This window comes from Dipteris shenzhenensis, chromosome 29 (genome assembly GCF_047967505.1).
Source record: "Dipteris shenzhenensis isolate YYH24624 ecotype China chromosome 29, Dip_SZ_1.0, whole genome shotgun sequence".
NCBI lineage: Eukaryota > Viridiplantae > Streptophyta > Polypodiopsida > Gleicheniales > Dipteridaceae > Dipteris > Dipteris shenzhenensis.
In genome coordinates this window covers 30,757,036-30,777,934 of record NC_141624.1, presented here as the reverse complement: position 1 = coordinate 30,777,934, position 20,899 = coordinate 30,757,036, and the positions used below count along the sequence as shown (strand labels likewise).

The window sequence follows — 20,899 nt, the reverse complement described above, 5'->3', positions numbered from 1 at the left end:
ACTATATGCAATGGTCCAAGTGGGAGAGGGATCCTAGACAGCTTTTAAAAGCTTCCAAAGGAGGGGAAGGCCCAATTAGTAAGCCATCTCAGAGGGAGCACAGGCAGAATTCAGCAAAGTGATGCAGCCATTCCAATGGATTGGATGGAAACATATGATATGCCTATTTCTTGTTCCACTTGGATGGGTGCATTCACTGGAGTAGGCATTCTTCTACAAGTTATTGCAGTCGCTGGAGTAGATGAGGATGCCTTGGTCTTTGATGACCTTGGGATTGGCAGGCTGTCCAAATCGACTGATGATGTTTTATTACAGATTCCATTTCAACAGTCAGGATTGTTGGTGGAGAATGGCTCAGACATAGAGTTCTAGTTAGACCCTCACCCATGTCATGTTACCCTAGGAGTGTGGAGATTGTGGCTTTATGGGGGTGTTCACATAAAGTACTTGCAGTGGGATCCCGGGGAATGGGAATGGATGATGAAGGGCACCGAGAGAAGAGACTTCCCTTATTTCGTTACAATGTTAGTAACGCCAAGAGATTCTAGTTGAGCTATAGAGGTTGGAGGCCCTCCAAAGCACCCCCTTGGGAGTGTGATGAGATTTCAGCTGTCATACATAAGAATTTCTGGAGGAGACTTTGGAAATCCCGCAGGAATAGAAAAATCACTCTATTCTTTGGCTTTCTATTCATGGCGGGATTGCCATGAACCTTTGGGGGTTCCAGTTTGGAGCTGACCCTACTTGTTCTCACTGCCTCTCTCCTATGAGCTAGTTTAGCATTGCCTTTGGGATTTGGAAAAGGATAGTCAAGGTTCTCAGTACATTTATTCATCACCCCTTTTTCATGACTTGGAGCTCAGTTGCTTAGCTCTCTCTTTCAAGGCCCTAGGTCCCCTAAGAGAGACATGACTCATCTTGGGCTTTATTGATTCGTCGCCATTTAGTTGAGCCATGCTCTTTGGATGATGTTCCAGCTTCACCTTTGAGATCTGAACATGCGTCAGTGGATTCTTCTTGGGAGATACTGCCGAGTATTACAGCGTGGCGTATTTGGAGAGCCATATGCATAGAGGCTTTGGATGGATCTCAGGTCCACCCTTCTTTTACCTTGGCCAGTATATGGATAGACACTATACATACATTGATGGCCATCTGGGCAAAGCCTCTGCTAGAAGAGCTATATCTTTCAGAGAATGGGGGGTCTCCCCTTTCTTGTTTGAGACTACTATAGGGTTGAGATGGCATTTTCAACCTCAACCTTGGTTGTTTTCTACCTCCTTTAGAGAGGTGTTTTCTCATGCACTGCATGATGTATTGCCGCCTTGAGTTTTTGCTCTCGCAGGTTTTGTTCATTCTTAATAGTAATCTTTTTTATGGGAAAAAGCACCCCGACAAGGAGAACTTCCCCATGCCTCGAGAAATGCGTGATATTGGGCTGCATATGGTGAAGTCTCAGCCTTCTCTCCTAGGTCTTCCCATGTACTTTTCCCATGAGCATTGCTCTCGGGGCTTCTTTCATACTTAATAGGAGTCTTTTTTTTAATTAAGATATTTGAAATAGAGGAGTTTGTGATTTTCAACAAGAGTTACAGATTGAGACTCTGATAACTTGGAGATTGCTTTAGTTAGGGTTTAATGAATTGATAATAGACTCTAACTGAGTTTCTATATCAAGGGTTTGGTTTTCTAGTTTTGTGAATTCCGAAAAAGGAATTCCGTATTTGCAATAGTCTATTTTCTCCAAATCCATACATTTCTCATGAGTAACTTCTTCAACAACATGTTTTCCTTTCCTCACTCTTTTCTCACTTTTAATAATTGAACTTGTCATCGTCATAAGATGAATTTTATTTGTTCATGGTCTTGAATTTTAAAATTGGATTCGATTCGATCTCATCGTAATACATGAATTTGTTTTTTGATCTTGCTCTTCAATGTCAATCCTCTTGATTCCTACCTCCGGTCGTCTCGGTCCCAATCTCTTACATAATGGTTCTTTGTTTTGAAATCAAAGCTATGACATGGCTTTTTCTAAGGCCTCATGACCTTTGAGATGATTTGGCTGTTTCTTCTTTTCTATTTTAATTTCTCTGCGTGTAGGTCAACGGCAGTGCGTAGCAATGGTCTTCTTCTGGTCTAGTTCTTTTTTTCTTGTTCCTATGGGTTTCAACATCCCTTACGTCAGCCCTCTTTCCTTCCAGCAATGATCAAAAGCAGTATTCTTTTGATTGTTCGCCTAATGGCCCTGACGGATCATTCATTTGCTTGCTAGCTTCAACTTATCATTCAATGGCTGGCTATTTGAAAGGCTAATAGAAGTACTATAAGAGTTAAGACTCCACCCAAAATCAAAACCCACGTCCTTGCAGATCCATCAATAGTTCTGGTAAGATGGGAATCCATGAGAGCCCGCTAGTGCTTGCATTAGTGGGGCTTAGAGGGATGGGGTCTAGGTTTATTCCTAGACTTAGGCATTAATGCAAAGGAAAGTTCATGAGAGAGCTTTTATGGAAGGGTCCCTTGTGCGACATATTACTGCCATATGGCAAGTATAAGGCATGGCTAGCTAGAGACTGATGGCTTGGTGATTAATGTAAGGAGAGCCCTCGATGAAGGCAGGAATGCTAGCAGCGCAAACTCATGATTTCCTACGGGCAATGGAGAATTGTAAGTTACGTTGTTACCTGGTAGAGAGGCAATTCGACTGCTTAGGCTAATTCACAATTTCAGGATTCCATGATTATGGTTGACGTAACACTTTGACAAGGCCCTAGCATTTCTATGAGGGTCAGCTCTCCTCTTGGACTTTGACGGTCTTGGATCATCTTGTAGAGTTCAATAGACTTGACACTACTTAGTATAGACCTGCACCCGCACCAACAGACGAGAGTTGGGAGCCTATTGCATTGCTTACTACTTTTGTAGATTTACATAGGCTATGAATGGCACCCAAGGGCATATCTAGATGAATCCAAGAACATGCCCAAACTCATCCTCTAAAATTGAACACAGTGCAGTTTCAATCTCATGATAGTCACTCGTAAGATTGGAAACCATGTTTCTGATTGATTCAAAAGTAGACTTGTGTTGTCTAAGTTGCATAAGCGAACAGACACATTCTCAGCGGGCTTGGCTGCTCACGCCCAGACCTGGCTGCTTCCGCTGCCCGACTTCGCCATCGCCGCTCTACCTCCCCTCTGCCTCCTCGTCGCCTCACCCCCGCCTCCGCCTAGGCTGCCGCTCCACCTCGCCTCCCCTCCGCCTATCCGCCGCTCGGCCCTGCTGCCTCCCCGCCCTCCTCCCAACGCCTTTCCCTCTGCTTGCGCCTCCCCTTCCGCCCTTTGCTCCACCTCCCGCTCGCCTCCTCCCTCCCTCCCTCGCCTTCTCCTCACCACCCTCCCGCCCCTTCACTTCTTCATCCCACCTCCCCCCCCCTTTTCCTGTGCCCCCTAGGCTTCCTTCACCCTCCACCTCCCTTCTGCCCTCTTCCTGACCCCCCCTCCCCCCCGCTGCTGCTTCATTAAACCCCCCCCTCCGCTTCTCCCTTTCTTCCGCCCTATTAGTCTCCACCCTCCCGCATTGTCCCTTCCCTTCACCCCATCCCCCTTTTTTCTCCTTTCTCCACTAGCAGCAGGAGCATTCGCGTTTATCAGAAGGAAGAGGATCTTGGTGGTGACCTTTGGTCTGGCCAGAGGGGCCCTATGGCAGCACCCTCGAATCCCATAGCCGTTAAGGTTCTTCTTTCCCCAGCTGACAAGCAATAGGTACAGCAGGCAGTTTAGTCCCTCCAGGACAAGGCGCTTGTGGGCAGAATTGGGGGCCTCACGCCTACACAGAGATAGGTGCGATAGTGGATCTAGGCGAGTTTGGCATTAGAGGGAGACCACATCCAGGAGGTCACCATCTATGGAAGAGGCGTTTTCCTCATTTAGCTGAGCTCCCCTGACACTGCCTCGACACTTGTGGAGCAGAGCCCCATCCTCTTTGGCCCACATCTTGTTTACCTCTTTCCTTGGTATCATGGGTTCACAATGGAGGACATGGATACGACACCATGTTCCAGGTTTGCCGGTTACACTCCGCTTCCCAAGGCTCCCCAAGGAGTATCGAGCCATCCTTCCTTCCATTGGTCACGGGCATTTGGCACATTACTCGAGTCCCCGCCAGAGTCGACCTCCTTAGTTCTAGCAGATGATGGAATCCCCAGGATCAGACTGGTGGTTGAGAGCCCAGAGTCCCTCCCAGAGTTGATTCTTCTCAAGACCCTTGAAGGGGGCACACTTTGCCAGCGGGTGGAGATTTCCAGGTTACCAGGCCAGTGTCTTCAGTGTAGACAGATGGGTCACCTCGCCAGAGATTGTCCCCATGGCGTCCCCCATGCACCTCCCCCTGTAGAGTAGACAAAGTCAGCAGGCTCGAGTCCAACGTCCTCTCAGGTAGGAGCAGCAGGAGTCTCAAACCCCATGGGTTACCCCCTTAGAAGGGGACTGCACCAAGGTTAAAAAGAAAAAGAAACCAAGCAAGCAGGCCCGAAAGCACCGCAGGCAAAGATCCAATCGCAGAGAGAGGGACAGGGTTAACCAAGAGGCCTCGAAGGAGGAACATTAGGAACCACCTCCCCCAGTGGCAGGGGCCACTACCCATCTAGACGATCCTCCAGCTTCGGAGGTCCAGCCTTCGCACCCACCCTTGCAGCAGCAGCGAGCCCCAGGAGCTTCAAATGCGACGATGGCGGAGGCCGCAAACGATAGCCCAACGGCGACCGTGGAGGAGCCGCGATCCAGAGTCCCGATGAGCCTGATCAGTAGGGGGGGCTTGAGGTCGTCCTTATCCCTCCTCCTCCCCCTCCCCCTCCCTGCCTAGACCCCTCCTCCTCTTCCCTCCCTCCCCCCCCCCCCAGCCCCCCCTTCTATGGTCACCCTCATCACCCGCCCCCCTCCCTCTACCCCCCCGTGTCCCTACCCCTCCCTCCCCCGCCACCCCCTCTTCACCTCAGCAGTAGCTTCTTCTGCTTCGACACCCCTGCCAGCGGGCAAGGGAACGATGACGCTCCCTTCTACTTCCTCATTGCAGCAGCAGGTCCGCTCAAGGAGGGATCCTGAGGGACGAGGCTCATCCTCCCGGTCAGCAGCTGCCAACTCCCAGCCTGGGCGTCCCTTACCGCAGGACTTTTGGAGGTGAGGACCCTGGAACTATCTGGAGATTCTAGACTCATATCCTCTACCACTGGATGTAACGCTCATGGTCCTTCAGCCCCGGAAGGGGGGTTTGGTCAGTGCAGTGGGATCTCAGACACACCCCGTTTGGAGATTTCAGTTTGCCTCCACAGGGTTGGAGAAGTGGTCCTTGGAGGTGTTCGATGCTATTTTGGGGAATCATATTACACTTATGATGGACGAGTGGATGGGGCCACAGGGACTAGACCTCTGGTATGCCCATGGCGTGGAGGTGAACTTTCAGCTGAGCTTTATACGCGAGGAGCCATTGTGTGGTTTGGCAATGGGAGTTATCAGATTGCCGCTGGATACAAAGGTGGAGCCTCTGGTCCCTCCAAAAGTGTGCGGAACTGTTCGGGGTAGAAGCCTCCTTCATGATGAAGTGGGCATGGAAGATCGGTATTGAGCCGGTATCCACCCTAGTACGGCGCCGCAGAGACACCGACTACTCGCCCTCCAAACCCTAGGCAAAGTCACACAAGGTAGTCTTTCTGGGACAGGCACCCACTCACAGGAGAGCCTTGTTCCTGACTTCCCTGTCCTCATGAGCTGGACCATAGTGAGTTGGAACATACACGGGCTCCACGATCGTGTTCGTAGCTAGCTACAGTACCTGATACTCTGGCAGGAGTTGCAGACGGCAGTGGTAGGGCGGGCAGTGGACATCCTTATGATTCAGGAGCACATGTTTTCAGCCACAGACATTAGAGGACGTCATCACCTTATCCCAGGGAGAGGTACAGAGGAGTGGTCCCCCATAGTAGGACGGAGCGTAGGGGTCTGCATCTTAGTCTCATAGACTTTCGCTCCAGAGGTCTACAATCAAAGGAAGCTCATTCCAAGACAGGCAATTTGGATGGGAGTTCAGATGGGAGAGTCCAAGATTGGGATCGTGAACATGTATGCCCCAACATGTAGACAACACCACCCGACCTTTTGGGATCCTAAACATGTATGCCCCAGCGTGTAGACAGCACCGCCTGGCCTTTTGGTGGAGGCTATCAAAGTGTCTTCCAGATGTAGACTCCTGGATTGTTGGAGGTGACTTCAACAACCTGGAGTTCGGGGAAGACAAGCAGGGCGGCGCCTCGTTCTTTGAGATGCCAATAGCAAAGCGTAGCACCTGGGAGCAGTTCATTTTCATGATTAGTGGCAGAGAACCGTGGAGGGAGCTAGATTTCAACACGAAACCTGGCAATCTTCTCTTCTCCTTTGGACAGAGGAGACACGATGGATTACTAGAGGGACTAGACCATTTCTATGCTGGGGACTGGGCACTACACAGAGGCGGATCTACCGGGATTCTGGTAGGTACCACGATGCCTGACCACTCTCCAGTGGTACTTCACTTAGAGTAGCCCCTCCGAGGTCTCCCCTAGAAGGGGGTCCGCATTCCAGAGGACCTCCTGCAGGACGAGGAGATCCAACAGGTCATGGCAGAGATTTGGGAGCAGTCGGAGATGACACCATGTGAGGGATAAGCTGCGTGGGTAGCCGATGCGATTCAGAGGAGCAGTGAGGAGCTACAAGCTCACACCCTTAGGCAGAGGAGGACCCTTCAGGAGTGTGAGCAGGCTTTGAGGAGAGACCTCACCTCCATCGAGAGGCTCAGGGAGCATGACCCAGGTTCTCAGTGGCTTAGTGACAGATTCGAGAGCGCTCGTCTCGAGCTCCAGGACACGGAGTTGCAGCAGGTTGAGTTCTCCTATCACTCTCCTAGGCCCAATGGGTGTAGCAGGGAGACATGATGACGAGGCAGTTCTTTCAGACCGCTTGGCCCCGATCGGCAGGCACACAGCTGCAGTGTCTCCAGGACTCGTAGGGCATCATGCACACTGATCCATAGGAGATTTTGGACATGACCATCGATTTTCACAGCCAGCTCTTTCAGACAGAGAGGATGACCCCAGCTGGTCTTGTGGCCTGAGAGCTAGTTTGGGATCATGTTCCGACAGTAGTCTCGCAAGATTTATGCAGCAGACTTGAGGAGCCTTTCATAGATGAGGAGCTCTGGGAAGCCCTCAAGGCTCTCCCGACCCAAAAGTGCCCGGGTGAGGATGGCTTGACTCCGGCCTTCTTCCGGAACTTCTAGGAGATTATTTCCACCCCTTTCCGTTTAGCTTGCCGAGAGATTTTTGACACAGGCCTTCTCCCTCAGTCCTTGAGCAGGGGTGGATTTGTTTGATCCCGAAAGGGGGAGATAGGTAAGACATCCAACCTTGACAGTGTTCGGCGCAAGCTTCTATATTGGATCTCGGCCAAACTCTCCCTAGCAGGTCTCGCCTTAGTGGCGAACCAAGTTCTTCTTGCCACAGCTTGGTATATCGCCTCCTGTTGGTGCTTTCACAGAGGATGCTTTGGGCAGCTCCGACGGTAGGTACGAAACTTCCTTTGGGCAAGTTCAGACGGCACGAGGAGCACTAGGGCCCGAGTAGCCTGGCAAACGGTGATCATGCGGCAGGCACTAGGAGGCTTGGGTATCATTGATCCAGAGATGTAGAGCAGAGCCCTTCTGGGCAAGTTGGTGGTTTGTGGCCTCACCCCAGGTGCAAAGCCTTGGAAACTCCTCTTACAGCGAGGGCTTCTAAGGAACACCCCATGCACTGGGGGACAATGGTAGCCTTCACATAGATGGATTTTCTCAGAGGCCCCCCTTACAGGGAAGGCCTCCCCACTGATGAGGAGCCTTCACAGGGTCTAGCAAAGGATCTCATCCGTACCTAGATGCAAAAAGGAGTTTGAGCGCCAACCCCTTATGTGGCACCCAGAGATCAGAGATTGGGAGGGACGTTTGCTCAGACAACGGACTCACATTGGTTGGGCACAGTGGGACAGTGGTCTAGTAGGGTCCTTTGGCCATTGGAGCAAATTACCTATGGAGGTAGAGGCGAGGCTTAACACCCTAGCGCATCTCATCTGCGAGGGGCAGGGCAACGGATGGGCGAGATTGACTTAGCCATTCCTGAGTCTTGGTGGAAAGGACTTCACATTTGGAGAGACAGCAAATGGTTGGGGCAATTTTCCCGTACTGGTGTTCCTTTGAGGATGTTGATGCAACGAGGCAGCACGCACCCCAGCTTCTTCCGTGTAGGACCTGGAGACCTACTCCAGCCACTCACTGAGAGACCCCGAGATGGATGGGAGTCTTGATGGGATTCACTAGCAGATGATCAGAGTGGTGGGACGTTTGGGGAAGGAGTGGCACATTGACCAAGAATATCAGAGCAGGGTGCCTCTAGATGGCGCCTTTGGCTATGGGAGCGTAGACTCCTGAGGGAGGTCGAGTGGGATCCGGGAGAGTGGTTCTGGCCCTCTGGGGCCGACCTAGCTGAGTAGGTGGATGAGGTGCCCTTCTTTTCCTACACCACACGGATTGACAGGAGGTTTTAGATGGACTCATTGAGGTGGACCCCCTCGAGGGCTCCTCGAGGGAGAGGCATTGGGTGACCCAGAGAGTGCCCCGAGATGTTCGTTGGACGCGATTGTGGTCCAGCCACTCCCAGGTGGACCATAGAGTGTAAATGATATCCTGCTAGATGGCAACTAGGGTAGCCGAGGGTGGAATCGGGTGCTTACCCATCACAAGACTGCATAAAGCCACCCAAATGTTCTAGGCCGTGATGCTGGCTACCACCTCCCAAACACTGTTCTCCCTAGGAGGAGGGGGAGCTAGGCTGTCAAGAGTCATTGCCTCATGGAGTGCAATCCTCTGGATGCTCTGACCCTGTATTCAGTAGGCTGGGGAGATCTCATCAATGTGAAACGCTTGTCCTTCCTCTGTCAACAAAGCCACCATCCCCCAGGTGGTCTCTATGAAGACTCTGCATACGTGTCATGATCTTGAGGGCTCCCATCCAGATCCTCGCTGCGCTATGACAGCTCCACAGGCAGTGTGAGATAGTCAGAGCAACGATGGCACTGCCCCTCCACTCGCATATGGGACCCCAGGCTCCAGGGTGACTATCGAGAGACGTGCTCGTTTCTGCAAGGCTTTGGCCTGCAGGAGTTTTCTACATCTTCACCCCGCGAGGGATTTGCTGGCTGTATAGTCCCCCCCACTTGGTTGTTAGCCCCAGTTCCAAAGATCCCCTAGGCAATGAGCCGAGTTTCTCTGGAACAGGCCAGTTCTTTCTTTTAGCCTTTTCCAAAATTTTCCATACTCAGCACCTTCGGGGCTGCTGTCTTGTATGAAATCTTTCAAGCATTAATAGAAGGTTCCTTTCTTTGAAAAAAAGAAAAAAAAAAGATTGGAAACCATAAACTCCATCCTGCATAGCAGGGACTAGTAGGCACCCAAGTGTACCCATCTCATATCATGGCCAGCATTTGGACAAATATTGTACACTTTGATGGCCATTTGGCCTAGGATGCAAGCAACTTCGAGATCTGCATTGATCAAAGCTACTAGCCTAGAGTGACATTTTCAGTCACTCAAGATTTGCATATCCTTAGATACTTTGAGTATACTTTACCACAGTGTTCTCATTGTCTCATGTTGTATTTGCGCCTTGAGTGTTTTGCTCTTAATAGAGGTCTATTTCACCAAAAAAGAAAAGAGATTCTAGACACTCTATTTCTACCACAAAGGATGGAGGTGTGCCATGGATTCTCCCCTGGTGTGGAACCTCTTTAATGTTCTTCTAGATTGTATCGTGAATGCATCAATTAGTCCCAATAGCAGCATCTCTATGCCAAACCCGAGGAACTTCTGTGCCAAACTTGCACACACACAAAATTGTAATTTATAATTTGGGCAAGGATGACTAGACGTTGTGTGACGTGGCTCATACAAGAGGTACATCTGCATGCAAGGTGGCTACGTGGAGAAGGGGATGCTTCTGGATTGACGAGATGGCAGTACGTGGGATGGCAGCTGTGAGTGCGAGTCTAGGATCCTGCTCGAAGGGTCGGCGATTGCTCTTGCAGGGAGCTTCTTGACCTGGTGTGGATCTCTACTGTGTGCAGGGGGGGTTTCAAGGGGGGGGTTTCAAGTTGGGGGTGATCACATGGCTTCTGTGCAGCGCGAGAGTCTTACAAGAGCTGGAGTTTCTACCTTGCATAGAGGGAGCTTCTGAGATGGCGAAAGCATGAGTGATAGTAGGAGGACGTGAGTTTGGGTCGTGGGCTTCTCTCCGCATGGCAACATAAGTCCAGATCGTTGCACTTCTAGAGAAGGTTGGGAATCATTGTGGCTTGACAACAGTGTGTGAGAGAGCTCTGGGATTTGGCTGGCATAGATGTGACGAGCTACTGCATAGATGAGACGAGCGGGGGAACATGGATCCTGCTGGGAGGTTGATGAATCCTGATGAGAGAGCAATCAGCTTGCTAGGATCACGTTGATGTGGGTTGGAGAGGTGGTTTGTTACATTTGTGTAGAGCTCCTTAGCTAGTTGGGGCTGGCGCCATCCGGGAGCTTTGTGCGCTCTGTGGGAGGAGGGAAGTAGCAGTGTTCTGATCACAAGAAGGTGAAGATAGAGGATGCAGAGCGGGTTCATAAGCTGGATGATCATCGTTTGCATGTGAGCTTGCTTGGAGAGTCCTGAAAGAGTCCTCTGTGGCCTTCACTAGGAGCTACTAGATTTGATGAAGGAGACGAACGAGGGTGCGACAGTGAGATCACGGGTTGGCTCTAGGTGCTTCTAACAAGATTATTAGTACGTGAAGACGGTGGCTGTGGGAGTGGTAGAGAGATCCGGCTTGAAGTGGACGAACGTGGTGTCTCTACTAGGAAGCTAGAAGATTATGGGCATCGCTACTATGTGAGTTGGGAATACTCGGTGATGGGGAAAAGGGCAATATACACTGAGATCATGAGTAAAGCCACAAGGCTACTATCATTACAAGAGGGAGTGCCTCGGACGACAGAGGTGGTGAGCTCCATGAGCTAAGAAGCCGTGAGGCAGTATTCATGAAAAAGAAAAGATGATGGAAGTGCTGCAGTGAGAGCATAGGCTAGCTAGTGCTCAAATGAGCATACGACTACATAGAGGCTGGAGATAGTGCCACAGCAGGATGCCGGGTACAGCTGCAAAGACCTCGGCTGTAGGATCCCCAGGGGCAACGAGCTGCAGGAGCCTGGTCGTGAATGCAACCGTGAGCAGGCCAAGGTTCTCAGGCGCTACTTCACTCCCGTTGTCGTCTTCTACCATTTCTATAATAACATTGGTATAGGGGTGGAAATTTTGATCACCGTGTATCAGATGGTGGAGGTTTTTATATGCTAGGCTCAGAGAAGCGTGGAGAGCATACTACCATGAAATGTTTGACCATGGGATTCGACTAGCCATGTGTTGCCTTGGAAGGACTCAATATATAAGTGCAGGAGATGAGGATGAAGTAGATTCTGTTGCAGCAGTGTTGGGTGATCTTTTTTCATATCGAGCTATTGGTGCAAGCCACTTGGAGTTTCTTGCAGTTTATGGCTTGAGCCAAAGGACTCGACTTTTGTTTCTTGTTTGGCACTCACAGCATGGGTGCTGACTATCTTGCAATGCTGCATTGGATCAACATTTTGGCATGGAAGCATGGTGCTCTTACTTGTAGTTGACGGGCCCGTCCCCTCTAATGTTCGTGGTAGTAATGCAGCTCTGAAGTCGTCATTTTCTTGCGATTTAAGTTTCATGGGTCTTCTATGTATTTTCTGAGCTTGATCTCAGTCAGTAGGAGAGCTTGTGTTGAGTTGTGTAATCCACTGGGTTTTTTTAGGTTGTTTGGCTTGGGAGGAAATGTGGCGAGTGTATGAATTGAATGTAAAGGGGTGTAGGGACAAGGATGTTGAATGAATGCCTTTTACCTTCTGATAGTGTTATTCACTTGCTTTAAATGTGGATGAGGGTGGCTGTGAAGGCGGTCTGGGCTCTACTGCTTTTGTCCATCCACGTTTTGGTGCCTCCACGAAGGATTGTGCACTTCAGTTTACAAGTGTGAAGCTGTGCAGTCAGTTGTAGTGTTGAAGAGGTGAGAGAGATGGCACTGGACTTTCCAGAGTTTTGGGGGCTGCCATATGAAAATGTAACCAGGTTTCTGGAAAAGATGGAATTTACAGCACTTATGAAAAATAGGGCAAGCCCTGAGATTTTGTTTCAAATCATGAATTATTGCTTGCAGGGAGATGCAAAAGCATGGCTGCAGACTCAAGTTTCTACCTTCAAGACTGCTCATCCTCAGCACGCAAAATCCGGAGTATACAATGGTGAGAGCAGCCTTTCTTGCACGGTTTGCACAATCCAGGAGCTCTAATGAAGTTTGGGAAGAGCTGTGCAAAGTGAGACAGGAGGAGGAGCAGAAGGTTGACCATTACCTGATTCAGTTCGGGAGATTATGGAGTCTTTGGTGTGAAGCTCTTGTGCCGGAGGTACCTCCTTAGATGATTATCACGTTGATGTGGGTTGGAGAGGTGGTTTGTTACATTTGTGTAGAGCTCCTTAGCTAGTTGGGGCTGGCGCCATCCGTGAGCTTTGTGCGCTCTTTGGGAGGAGGGAAGTAGCAGTGTTCTGATCACAAGAAGGTGAAGATAGAGGATGCAGAGCGGGTTCATAAGCTGGATGATCATCATTTGCATGTGAGCTTGCTTGGAGAGTCCTGAAAGAGTCCTCTGTGGCCTTCACTAGGAGCTACTAGATTTGATGAAGGAGACGAACGAGGGTGCGACAGTGAGATCACGGGTTGGCTCTAGGTGCTTCTAACAAGATTATTAGTACGTGAAGACAGTGGCTGTGGGAGTGGTAGAGAGATCCGGCTTGAAGTGGACGAACGTGGTGTCTCTACTAGGAAGCTAGAAGATTATGGGCATCGCTACTATGTGAGTTGGGAGTACTCGGTGATGGGGAAAAGGGCAATATACACTGAGATCATGAGTGAAGCTACAAGGCTACTATCATTACAAGAGGGAGTGCCTCGGACGACAGAGGTGGTGAGCTCCATGAGCTAAGAAGCCGTGAGGCAGTATTCATGAAAAAGAAAAGATGATGGAAGTGCTGCAGTGAGAGCATAAGCTAGCTAGTCGTCAAATGAGCATACGACTACTTAGAGGTTGGAGATAGTGCCACAGCAGGATGCCGAGTACAGCTGCAAAGACCTCGGCTATAGGATCTCCAGGGGCAACGAGCTGCAGCAAGGAGCTTGGTCGTGAATGCAACCGTGAGCAGGCCAAGTTTCTCAGGCGCTACTTCACTCCCATTGTCGTCTTCTACCATTTCTATAAGAACATTGATATAGGGATGGAAGTTTTGATCTCCGTGTATCAGATGGTGGAGTTTCTTATATGCTAGGCTCAGAGAAGCGTGGAGAGCATACTACCATGAAATGTTTGACCATGGGATTCGACATGTCGTTTGTTGCCTTGGAAGGACTCAATATATAAGTGCAGGAGATGAGGATGAAGTAGATTCTGTTAGAGCAGTGTTGGGTGATCTTTTTTCATATCGAGCTATTGGTGCAAGCCACTTGGAGTTTCTTGCAGTTTATGGCTTGAGCCAAAGGACTCGACTTTTGTTTCTTGTTTGGCACTCACAGCATGGGTGTTGACTATCTTGCAATGGTGCCTTGCAATGGTGCATTAGATCAACATTTTGTCATGGAAGCATGGTGCTCTTACTTGTAGTTGATGGGACCGTCTCCTCTGAATTCATGATGAAGATGATGGTTGATAGTGGCTGTCCCGTGGGTTGTGGTTTTGTAGTATGCATGGCTCTCATTATACCTTGAGTTATTTGAAAGTGTTCGTGGTAGTAATGCAGCTCTGAAGTCGTCATTTTCTTGTGATTTAAGTTTCATGGGTCTTCTATGTATTTTTTGAGCTTGATCTCAGTCAGTAGGAGAGCTTGTGTTGAGTTGTGTAATCCAATGGGTTTTTTTAGGTTATTTGGCTTGGGAGGAAATGTGGCGAGTGTATGAATTAAATGTAAAGGGGTGTACGGACAAGGATGTTGAATGAATGCCTTTTACCATTTGATAGTGTTGTTTAGTTGCTTTAAATGTGGATGAGGGTGGCTGTGAAGGCGGTCTGGGCTCTACTGCTTTTGTCCATCCACGTTTTGGTGCCTCCACGGAGGATTGTGCACTTCAGTTTACAAGTGTGAAGTTGTGTAGTCAATTGTAGTGTTGAAGAGGTGAGAGAGATGGCACAAGACTTTCCAGAGTTTTGGGGGCTGCCGTATGAAAATGCAACCAGGTTTCTGGAAAAGATGGAATTTACAGCACTTATGAAAAATAGGGCAAGCCCTGAGATTTTGTTTCAAATCATGAATTAGTGCTTGCAGGGAGATGCAAAAGTATGGCTGCAGACTCAAGTTGGACTGCTCATCCTCAGTAGGCAAAATCCGAGTATACAGTGGTGCGAGCAGCCTTTCTTGCACGGTTTGCACAATCCAGGAGCCCTATGAAGTTTGGGAAGAGTTGAAAGAGGAATCTAAGGAGACAGTCACAGACGAAGAGACAGAGAGTGAGAGAGAGGAAGAGAGCATCTCATCAAAGGAAGAGAGTCAGTTGTCTTCACTGTTGAAGGAACCGGATGCATATAGTGTTGATGATGTAGGGGAGCTGAAAATCATTACACTTATTATGAATGGAGGCTTGCCAGTTGCTATGGAGGAGGGTGTTGCTCAACCAGATCTGTGTGAGGTGGCAGAGGAGAGCTCGAGCGAAGGGGTTGCTGCCATAGATGGCAGAAAGGTTGAGAGCCCATTAAAGGCAGCTAAGGATAAGTCTATGTGTGTAGTGATAGATGATGATCATGCTCCAGTGTTGTGTGATGAAGTGCATATGATGGCTGGTCATGTTACAGCAGATATGCAGCCACTTGAAGACAAGGCTTGAAAGGAGTACATGGCTGATGCAATCAGTTCGTGGTTGACACTATGATTGTGCATACCGAAGGGGCTGAGATTTCAGATTCAACAAGTGAAGAAGAGAGAGCTGAAACTAGCAGTGAAGATGAGAGCTCAATCATGTCTGACAGTGATGAAGCTGATGTGGCTATTACTGATAAAGTAAAAGACCTACAGTTAGAACTCTTAGTTTGGGTGGGACCAGCAAGTGTTGATTGTGTGCATGCGGACTTTGATGTGTATGATGAGGTTAAGATTCAATGTTTACAGGACGATGGTGATTCAGATGATGAGCTGGATTGTATTCTTGATGATGCACTGGGTGATATGTTAGCATTGATCTCTTCGAAAAAGAATGTAAACACCAGTATGCATGTTGAGCAGGATGGTAGTGATAGTGTGGTTGATGACGAGCTAGAGACTTTACTTGATGATACCCTCATGGATTTTGCCTGTGTGGTTGGTAATGACAAGAAAAAATGTACTTCTCATCACTGTTCAGAGAATGAGAATATCAGTGAGGATAGGATGCATAGCAAAGAGTGTGCTCATATGTTTGAGCATTCTGTAGGTGGAAAGAATGTTTGTTTGCTCTTGGGTGATCTTGATAATTCATGTGATGGGCTAAGTTTGGGAGCTTACAAGGTTGAGGCAATAGGGTCTGTTGTTCAGTCCCTAATCACAGATTATGGGCTGGTTGTGCTCGTGAGATCTATGTGTGAGGAAGTGACCTCAAAAGATGTGGCTCATGTGAAGATAAGCAAGACTCATGATACAACTGTGATGGCTAATAGCCAGTGGAGTTGTGTGATGCCTTGGCAGGATAAGCTATGGGATCCTGGAGGCTTAGTCAGGATGTGGGTATATGGAAGGAGCTGGTGCCTATATCGATTTGGTGTGTTGTTGATTCCTTTTGATCCAGGGGGATGGTGGATTATGCATATATATGGCAGTGGAGGGTTCAAAGTTATCCTTTTGATCCGGGAAAAGGAAAGCAGAGGCATAGAGTACAAGCTTGCTTTGTTTTTGATCCAGGAGGTTTGCTGATTTTTTCCTTTTAGCCACTGGACATGAATGTCACAGCAGAAGAGTGGGGTTGCTAAAGGCGTGTGAAGATTTATGAAAACCCCAAACCCGTCTTGTACATATGTACATGTGTGATGTTCAACTTGTGTGTGTGCTTGATGGCATTCAATCAGATCTTGTGTAAGCAGCTTTCGAGTACAGCATGGTATCCAATGTGACGGTGTTGATCGTGGGTGGCATATGTCCATCATAGTAGTCCTTTACCAAGTGTTTATAGTGTCGTGAGTGGAGTTCCGTATTGTGGTAAAGTCATGGGGCACTCCTGTACTTTGTGTGGGCGTCATGGATGTGTGGTTATTTAAAGGCTTTGATGGAAGAGTATGTGCAAGGGAACCGGTGAGCCTAAGGTTGGGAATGTGTGCATTAATGGCCTTGGTCTAAGTTTTGTGGAAAACTTGGAGAGTGGTAAAAGGCAAAAATGAGGTGGATAGCTAAGGATGACGTGGTTCATACAAGAGGTACATGTGCATGCAAGGTGGCTACGTGATGGAGAAGGGGATGCTTCTGGATTGACGAGATGGCTGTACGTGGGATGGCGGCTGTGAGTGGGAGTCTAGGATCCAGCTCGAAGGGTCGGCAATTGCTCTTGCAGGGAGCTTCTTGATCTGGTGTGGATCTCTACTGTGTGCGGGGGGAGTTTCAGGTTGGGGGTGATCGCATGGCTTTTGTGCAGTGGGAGAGTCTTACAAGAGCTGGAGTTTCTACCTTGCATAGAGGGAGCTTCTGAGATGGCTAAAGCATGAGTGATAGTAGGAGGACGTGAGTTTGGGTCGTGGGCTTCTCTCTGGTGCTTCTCTCTGCATGGCGACATAAGTCCAGATCGTTGCACTTCCAGAGAAGGTTGGGAATCATTGTGGCTTGACAACAGTGTGTGAGAGAGCTCTGGGATTTGGCTGGCATAGATGTGACGAGCGGGGGAACATGGATCCTGCTGGGAGGTTGATGAATCCTGATGAGAGAGCAATCAGCTTGCTAGGATCACATTGATGTGGGTTGGAGAGGTGGTTTGTTACATTTGTGTAGAGCTCCTTAGCTAGCTCGGGCTGGCGCCATCCGTGAGCTTTGTGCGCTCTTTGGGAGGAGGGAAGTAGCAGTGTTCTGATAACGAGAAGGTGAAGATAGAGGATGCAGAGCGGGTTCATAAGCTGGATGATCATCGTTTGCATGTGAGCTTGCTTGGAGAGTCCTGAAAGAGTCCTCTGTGGCCTTCACTAGGAGCTACTAGATTTGATGAAGGAGACGAACGAGGGTGCGACAATGAGATCACGAGTTGGCTCTAGGTGCTTCTAACAAGATTATTAGTACGTGAAGATAGTGGCTGTGGGAGTGGTAGAGAGATCCGGCTTGAAGTGGACGAACGTGGTGTCTCTACTAGGAAGCTGGAAGATTATGGGCATCACTTCTATGTGAGTTGGGAGTACTCGGTGATGGGGAAAAGGGCAATATACACTGAGATCATGAGTGAAGCTACAGGGCTACTATCATTACAAGAGGGAGTGCCTCGGACAACAGTCCATGAGCTGAGAAGCCACGAGGCAGTATTCATGAAAAAGGAAAGATGATGGAAGTGCTGCAGTGAGAGCATAGGCTAGCTAGTCGTCAAATGAGCATACGACTGCTTAGAGGCTGGAGATAGTGAGGCCTTTTGCCACAGGAGGATGCCGGGTACACCTGCAAAGACCTTGGCTGTAGGATCTCTAGGGGCAGCGAGGTGCAGCAAGGAGCTTGGTCGTGAATGCAACCATGAGCAGGCCAAGGTCCTCAGGCGCTACTTCACTCCCATTGTCGTCTTCTACCATTTCTATAATAACATTGGTATAGGGGTGGAAGTTTTGATCACCATGTATCAGATGGTGGAGTTTTTTATATGCTAGGCTCAGAGAAGCGTGGAGAGCATACTACCACGAAATGTTTGACCATGGGATTCGACAAGCCGTGTGTTGCCTTGGAAGGACTCAATATATAAGTGCAGGAGATGAGGATGAAGTAGATTCTGTTGCAGCAGTGTTGGATGATCTTTTTTCATATCGAGCTATTGGTGCAAGCCACTTGGAGTTTCTTGCAGTTTATGGCTTGAGCCAAAGGAGTCGACTTTTGTTTCTTGTTTGGCACTCACAGCATGGGTGCTGACTATCTTGCAATGCTGCATTGGATCAACATTTTGGCATGGAAGCATGGTGCTCTTAGTTGTAGTTGACGGGCCGGTCCCCTCTGAATTCATGATGAAGATGACGGTTGATAGTGGCTGTCTCGTGGGTTGTGGTTTTGTAGTATGCATGGGTCTGATTATACATTGAGTTATCTGAAAGTGTTCGTGGTAGTAATGCAGCTCTGAAGTCGTCATTTTCTGGATTTAAGTTTCATGGGTCTTCTATGTATTTTCTGAGCTTGATCTCAGTCAGTAGGAGAGCTTGTGTTGAGCTGTGTAATCCATTGGGTTTTTTAGGTTGTTTGGCTTGGGAGGAAATGTGGCCAGTGTATGAATTAAATGTAAAGGGGTGTAGAGACAAGGATGTTGAATGAATGCCTTTTACCTTCTGATAGTATTGTTCACTTGCTTTAAATGTGGATGAGGGTGGCTCTGAAGGCGGTCTAGGCTTTACTGCTTTTGTCCATCCACAGACGTTTTCCTCATACAGATGATTTGCATCGATTCTTGAACACGAACTTGTGATGCTGCAATGTCGGGAAAATCTGTTCCAGGTGGGTTACCCTAGAGAAATTTTACTTTCATGTTAAAGTCATATTACATGTCGCTAAAAATTAATATTTGTAATCTCCAATAAAATATTGACAATCTATTTATCGTCATCCTTTGGTAGAGGCCTTTCTAACATGAAATATACACATGCAGCAGACATGTGCTCTAATGGAGACCTGACTAAACCACTTCTATCTGCTTCCATTGCAAGCGGAAATGGCAATGTCACATTATACAAAACAGCAGGCTTCCTAAGCTTTGCAACTTTTTCCTGGCTTGGCTCTCTCCTGCGATTGGGGTATTCAAAACCATTAGAGAAAAATGATGTACCGTCCATTATGCAAGAGGACTCTTCGGAATGGAATCATGGCCACTTCAAAGAAATCTGGGAAATCGAGAAAACGAAAAACCCTTTAAAAAAACCATCAGTCTTCAATGTGCTGATGAAGTGCTACTGGAAGGACATCCTAAAGACCGGCGTGTTAGCATTCTGCCGTGCTACAGCAATGAGCTCTTTGCCTTTATTTATTCGATTCTTTATTAATTTTGCATCTGGTAGAATTGCGTACCGTTACGAAGGATATATTTTTGTAGCTGCACTTTTCTGTGTCAAAACAATTGAATCTTTTTCACAAAGGCATTGGTATTTTGGGGCTCGGCGACTAGGAATGAAGATGCGATCTGCATTGATGGCAGCAATTTATGAGAAAGAGCTGTCCTTATCAAGCACAGGAAAGTGCAGGCATGCTGCTGGTGAAGTTGTAAATTACATAGGAGTTGATGCCTATCGAATAGGTGAATTTCCATGGTGGATGCATTGGGTTTGGGTCATCCCATATCAGATCGCTCTGGCAGTGGCAATTTTCTTTACCACTGTCGGATTGGCAGCAATCCCAGGCTTGATTCTTATCATTATCACAATCCTTTTAAACTCACCTCTAGCCTTTTCACTGCAAAGGTCACAAGCACAATTCATGGATTTTCAAGATGAAAGACTTAGAGCAACAACAGAGTTATTGAATGGAATGAAAGTAATCAAGCTGCAAGCATGGGAAACCAAGTTCAAAGAAAATATTGGAATTTTGAGAGGGAAAGAGTTCAAATCTCTTGCTTCTCTTCAAGAAATAAGGTCTCTTTCTTCTGTTTTGTACTGGATTTCCCCATTCGTAGTGGGTTCAGTGATATTCTATTCTTGTATCATACTTAGCATACCTCTCACTTCCACCGTAGTATTCACAGTACTGGCTACCTTCCGCATAATTCAAGAGCCTATCAGAATGATATCGGACTTGCTAGCAACATTAATTCAGGTCAAAGTCTCAGTGCAACGTCTAGACAATTTCCTCAGTGATGATGAGCTGCAAAATGATGCTGTCAAGAGAAGTTTCACAATCGATGGAAATGCTCTCCAAATTACTGATGGTTTTCTAGGCTGGAATCCTAACAGTGAAAGACCTACATTACGGGGGATCAATCTTTCTGTCAAATGTGGGGAAAAAGTAGCTGTATGTGGAAGAATAGGGTCTGGAAAGTCAACACTCCTTCACTCTCTACTTGGAGAGGTGCCAAAAGTGTCAGGAACGGTGAGTACCTTGATGTTTCAGCCAAATATTCGCATTACCAATGTGCTTCATTCCAAATATTCAATTCATCTACATTCAAATAAAATATGCTATGTGGGCTTCCTGTTTTTAATCAGGTAACTTCCAATGGTAGAATTGCTTATGTGGCTCAAACAGCTTGGATCGCAACTGGGACAATCAAAGATAACATTCTATTCGGCATGCCTCTCGAAGAACGCCGATACAAGAAAACACTACAGGCCTGTGCATTAGAGAAGGACATATTGAACTTCACACATGGAGACCTGACTGAAATTGGTGAAAGAGGTATCAACCTGAGTGGCGGTCAAAAGCAACGAATACAACTAGCTCGTGCTGTTTATCGTGATGCCGACATCTATCTTTTGGATGATCCCTTTAGTGCAGTTGATGCACAGACAGCTTCTGCTCTATTTAATGTAAGCTTCTTGGCAATTTTGATCACTTCTCCATCCTTCACCA

General features: G+C 48.0%; 1 protein-coding gene across 3 annotated transcripts in view; it reads left to right on the top strand.

Moving 5' to 3' along the window:
* The window catches only part of LOC147882694 (ABC transporter C family member 8-like), an 81,962-nt gene that overhangs the window by 17,463 nt on the left and 43,600 nt on the right, over positions 1 to 20,899 (top strand). The window contains exons 2-4 of one of the 3 annotated variants that reach the window (XM_087400823.1): positions 18,758 to 18,838; positions 18,993 to 20,419; positions 20,536 to 20,856. In XM_087400823.1, coding sequence (XP_087256949.1) covers positions 18,817 to 18,838; positions 18,993 to 20,419; positions 20,536 to 20,856 — 1,770 coding nt within the window. In that variant the 5' untranslated portion in view covers positions 18,758 to 18,816. Of the gene's footprint in view, positions 1 to 18,757; positions 18,839 to 18,989; positions 20,420 to 20,535; positions 20,857 to 20,899 lie in introns of all 3 variants that reach the window. The other 2 variants (XM_087400822.1, XM_087400821.1) reach the window with 2 other exon arrangements.